The following is a 5,759-nucleotide window of genomic DNA, read 5'->3' on the forward strand; positions in this document are numbered from 1 at the left end:
ATCATCAAGTCGAACCATTAACATGTCACTGCTGAACACCCATATCCTCCAGTGTCAGATCCAGACACCTCTTAGACACATCCAGGGATGGTGACTCCACCACCTCCCTGGGCAATATTCCACCTGAACACCCTAACAAAGAGAAACCTTTCCTAATATCTAATCTGAATCTCCTCTGTCTCAGCTCATGCCCATAGATGATCTCTAAGGTCCATTCCACCCCCTTAACATACTATGAAACTATGAATTTCTCCTCAGAGTTTAAATAAGGAAATGAAATTCTAACAAATTAATGGAATTTCAATGACATATTTGCAAGGACTCCAAAGGAAACTGGAAATGTGTCCTGCAGTAGGTGCTGTGTATTCAGCTGAGGGAGTTTAGACATGTCTCGGGTTGTGGACGGTGCTGAAAAAAGCTCTTGTGCATGGCCATGCACTTCTTGTCAATGAAGAGTGAGTTGTTCTTGACAGCCAGGTCATACTCCAGGACAGCCTTGGCGTAAAACAGCATCTGCAGCATGTCCTCAGAGGCTTTCAGGCCGTGCTGAAGGTTCCGGAGGGTCTCAGTGATCTCCTTGACCTCATTGACAAGGCTGGAAAACAGCAAGAATCCCTGTTAGCAATCCCAGCATGGAGGTGATTCCAAGGCCCTTGAGCACAGTGTTCAGAGTATGTGAAGGGGTTGGAATGGACCCTCAGGATCATCTAGTCCCATCAGAGACACCTCCTACCAGACCAGGTTCTTCAAGGCTTCATCCAACCTGGATTTGAACACTGCCAGGGTTGGGGCAGCCACAGCCTCCCTGGGCAACCTGGGATTTGCCTTGGCAGCATGTTCAGACCAACTGGGACCACCATTCCTGGAAGGTCCATGGGAAAGCCAAAGGCAGATCTCTTCCATGGGTTGGAAAGACCTTAAAGATCATCCAGTTCCACCCTCTGCCACGGGCAGGGAAACACTAGCCCAAGGTTGCTCCAAGCTCCATCCAACCTAGCCTGGAATACTTCCAGGGATGGAGCAGCCACAGCTTCTCTGGGCAACCTGTGCCAGTGCCTCAGAGCCCTCACAGGGAACTATTTCCTAACATCTAATCTCCCCCTGCCCTGTTTGAGCTTAAAACCACTGTCCCTTGTCCTGACACTACCTGCCCATATAAAAAGTTACTCCCCTTCATTTTTATAAGCCCCTTGAAGTTCTCTCCCCACAACAGAGAGAGTAAAGGACTTGTCCTTCAAAATTGAGCTTTTCCAGCCACCAGGATCAGGCAGGAGAGAAGATGAGGTTTACCCAAATAGGAAACATCCAGCCCCTCATGGGGTGGCCTGAGGCTGCACCCAGCCATGGGTGCAGAGCTCTCCCCAGCCTAAAGCTAGGACAGCTGCTCATCGCCTTAGATTCCACCAGGGCACTTAGGGAAGGACTAGTTAGCGGAAAAAAGGATTATTTTTGTCATCCTCTGATACTCCTGAGTGCTACCCCCAGTGCCTCCTCAAGGCCCTGCTAGCCCTGCCTTACCAGTGCTGGGCATTGTCCCAGCACAGCACCACACTGGGTCTCTTCGTGTGCTCATCCAGGTGGGTCTGAGCCACTTTCAGCTCAACCTCTTTGTCCTTTATGGTTCTCTCGATGATTCGTATGTTTGCCTCCATACGGAAGATTTCGTTCTGGGTCTGGGGTGAATAAGACCACATGTATTAATCAAAATATGTCCTCTCAAGTGACCACATCAGTTCCCTTCTCTCCTGTCTGTGTGCAGGACAAAACCCAAGCTCAGTTGAGACTCTGTGCTCAGACCATTGTCACTCATCAAGGCACAGATCCAGCAGAGTTGTCAGGGAAAAGCCTCTCTTTGCTGTTTCAGTCACATCAGAGGAAGTTTTGGAGCAGTGATGGATCTATTGAATGACTAGCCTGCCAAAATTCCTGCTTGTAGGAACTGATCACAGTATCATAGTATGTTAAGGACTTGGACTGGAGCTTAAAGGACATCCAGTTCCAAGCCTCTGCACTGGGCAGGGACACCTCCCACCAGAGCAGGTTGCTCAAGGTTTGAGCCAACTTGGCTGTGAACACTGCCAGGGCTGGGGCAGCCACAGCCTCCCTGGGCAACCATCAGCTAATAGAGGGAATGTTTTTAATGGCTCCTCACAAAAGGATGTGGCATCAGCCCTCAGTGCTGCAAGCCCAGTGTCTGCTCACTTAATCAATATCATCTCCAGCACTTTCTAGGAAGCTTTCCCTGGGACCTGCTGGTCTGAGCCCGGTGCCCATCACTGATCTCCACTGCTCCTTGGCAGAGCAAGGCAGAAAGCACAAGGATAACCATCCCTTGAGATGATGTCAGACTCAGAACCATCAAGGTTGGAGGAGACCTCTAAGATCATCAAATCCAACCCTTAACCTGCCACTGTTGGAACCCCTAAGCCCTAAATCATATCCTGCAGTGCCAGATCCAGACACCTCTTAAACACCTCCAGGGATGGTGACTCCATCACCTCCCTGGGCAATATTACAGTGGCTGACCAGTCAAAGTGGGAAGGGATGTGGAGAGGGAGGGGTTCAAGCTACCTTGGCCAGGTGGGTCTGAATCTTGCTCTTGGTGTTGAGCATCTCAGTGATGCGGCTGGCGATGGCACTGTTGACCCTGTGGAACTGGCGCCACATGTCATCAGCTGTGCCCGTGAGGAGGCTGTCTTGGTGTTGACCATCTCGGTGATGCGGCTGGAGATGGCACCGTTGACCCTGTGGAACTGGTGCCACGTGTCATCAGCTGTGCCCGTGAGGAGGCTCTCCATGTTGCCTCTCAGCCTGGCCGAGGTCGCCCGGGTGGACTGAGCGATGAGGATCTTGCTGTCGGTGAACGTGGCCTGTGTCTCTGGCACCGAGACCCTAGAGGGGAAAGGAGAGGCCCTGGTGAGACTGTGCTGAGGCTGCTGAGGGTGAGCAGTGAGGATTAAACAGAGATGAAATCTATGCTCTTCATTTGATTGTTGCCCATCTCAGTTTCACACTAAACTGCACCAGCACTAGACCCCAATCCATTCCCTGTCTGTGCACGGGGGATGAAGTTGAGGCCTGTGCAGTAGTCCAGAACAAGGTCAACAAAGACTTAAATACCACATAAGCTCCGTTTCAAACATGCTGATTCTCGGCACATTTTACCCCTCTGAATTTTGGCCTCCATCCTTTGCAATCCATTTTCCTGTCTAAATAGGTCTGAGCTCTACTGGGAATAATTATTCAAACTATTAGAAAAATGGAATCAATCTATGCCTCTCTGGGTCTGTGTGAGTGGCAGATTTATTTCCTCAGCCCTTTGCCACTTAGGCCATAACTCTGCAAATGGGGGCTTAGGTCACTGTTCATTTACTGCAGAGGCAAAGCCAAATTCCTGGCACCCAAAAGCAGCTGAACCCTATCCCAGGACCACACTCTCTATTTCTCTATCTCCTGTGTCATTTCAGCTCCCTGCCAGGCTCTCTCCAGGCAGGGGTGAACCCCCCACACTTTCAGTCAGTGAGGAGCACTCAGGCAAACACTGACACAGCCTTGAAAATATGCATGAACTTAAAGAGCTGTGCAGAGGTGTTGGGCTGGATTTGCTTCCAGGCTGATCTCTAAACCCCGATAGAATGTTTGATTAGCTTGGCCTCACTTTTGCCTGCTGGATGTTCAGCATCCAGCTGAAAGCAGAGGGTTGTTCTCCCTTTATGGAGAGAAACAACCCCTTGGAGGTGGGTGAACCAGGTGGGATGGATGTGCCATGCAGAGATACATCCCTTGACAGTGGGCTGGGAGAACTCAGCTCCCTTCCAGGGAAAGGCACTGTGCCTCCCAGGGACCCCACAGTGCTGCCCAGTGTGCACTCACTTGGCATCGACCTTCTCCACTCCTGGGGAGAAGCTGGTGTCTGTGGAGGTGTCCTCCTGCTGGTAGCACTTGTTGTCGATGTCCATCTGCTTGTCAGTCAGGTCCTTCATCAGCTCCTGCCAAGCCTCCTGGTTGTACCTGCAGCACACAAACCACAGGTCTCTGTGGGGATGTCAGGGTGGAATGGTTTCCTCCCCATCCTGCATCCCTGCAGCTCCCACCAGCATCACTGCCCACTTCCCATGGAGCCTGCACGGGGTGTGGGTAGAGGAGGGATCTGCTGGGGGTTCACATTACAGCTGGAAATGTACATCAGCCCTGCAGCAAGAGACCAGAGCCCCTTCTTACCTGAGCTGGGATGTCACTCTGTGCAGGCACTGCTGCATGCTCTCCTGGCAGAACCTGATGACCTGGACTTCCTGGGCAAAGGCAAAGCACAACTCCCTCAGTGTCCATGCTCAGTTGTCCTGGCCACACTCATCCCCTCAAGCCTCTCCAAAGGTGCACACAGCAAGCAGTTCCCTGCTTGTCTTTTCCCCGAAGCAAACAGGGAGTGCAGAAAGGGTCCCCCAGCCCCAGTGCACCCAGTTGTGCAGCTGAGCCTGTGCCCAGTGACTGGGAGGGGATAGGAGGGGCTGTGGCCATGGCCGTGGCCTCTGAAATGGCTTTCAGAGTGGGTTCCCAAGTGGTTTTTCATCTTGACATCAATGCCAAGAGCTGGTGAGCTCCATTGCAGGGAGGCAGAGCCAGAACCTGACCTGATACAAACAGGCATAGGGGTTCCCTGGACCCAGCCATGCCTATCCCCAATCCCAGCTTATTTTCCTCCCCACAAGAAATCCCATCCATGTGGAACAAGATGAGGTGAACTTTGGTGTAAATGCCCAGTCATTTCTAAGAAGGATTCAACTCCCCTGGGGGAAGGCATGTGTTGCTCTCAACTCATTTGACTTCAGCACAAATATTGCATGTGTGAAGCTTCAGCCTCTGGGGGCAGGTGATAAATGCTCCAACCAGGAATTTTTAACCCCTCCTGTCTTCAGGAGACAACTAGAAAGCACAGCCTAAATGTGTCCCAGACCCTTACAAACCAAAATGCCCTTATGGAGCTAACAGCTCTGACAATTTTCCTCAAATCTCATGACCTTTAATCTTTTAATTTTTGAGGGCCTGACTCATAAGCAAAAGTATTCTGACAGAGCTGTGGCTTCCCAGTTCCAGGAGCTGCAATTTCCCTCCCAGTTTTCTGGTGCTTTTGCAGTAATTCTATTTCTCTGTACTCTGCATTAGGATCCCATTTTCTGTGCCAGCTCTCATTGTGTTTTGCTTCTTATTCCTAATTTAAAGCAGACAGGAGAGCACAATTTTTATGGCTTCTATCAAATCCATTGCCTGAACACACAGAGCCTCAGTCCTCCTGCAGCCACACTGCCCTGAGCTAAGCAAAGCTGGAGGGAGGTGTAATATCTTTTATTAGATCAACTAATATAGTTTGGAAAACCAAACAAGCCATTGGGCACACTCTGCCTTCTCCTTCTCTGTGTGTGGACTATATATAATATGCTTGAGATACAGAGGTATAGCACAGAGAGAGATACAGATCCTGTGCTGGCAAAGCCCTGAGTGGCAGGGCCATCTTACAAACTTCTTGGAGAGGGGCAGAGCACCCCAATATGCCACACAAACACACACTTGGGTTTTGGCTATTCCTTCCTTTCTCTCACACTGCTGTGTGGGATGCCCAGCCCCTGGCTCGGCAGGTTTTGGGGGTTTGAAGAGTTTAGCACCTCACCAGCACCAAGGAGCCAGCGAGGGAACAGCGCTGCAAAACCTTTTTTAGGGTAGTTTAGGTAAAAAGAACTCCCTAACACATGATCTGTGTTGCC

General features: G+C 50.7%; 1 protein-coding gene across 1 annotated transcript; it reads right to left on the reverse strand.

Moving 5' to 3' along the window:
• Positions 1-366: 366 nt before the first annotated feature.
• On the reverse strand, positions 367-4,292 carry LOC103804824 (tektin-3-like; the record flags this gene model as incomplete). Its single annotated transcript, XM_009077454.1, has 6 exons — positions 367-595; positions 1,519-1,673; positions 2,572-2,700; positions 2,799-2,892; positions 3,874-4,011; positions 4,222-4,292. Coding segments are annotated over 6 exons (816 nt in total), but the record flags the coding sequence as incomplete, so codon positions are not given.
• Positions 4,293-5,759: the final 1,467 nt, after the last annotated feature.

This window comes from Acanthisitta chloris, unplaced genomic scaffold (assembly GCF_000695815.1).
Source record: "Acanthisitta chloris isolate BGI_N310 unplaced genomic scaffold, ASM69581v1 scaffold12626, whole genome shotgun sequence".
NCBI lineage: Eukaryota > Metazoa > Chordata > Aves > Passeriformes > Acanthisittidae > Acanthisitta > Acanthisitta chloris.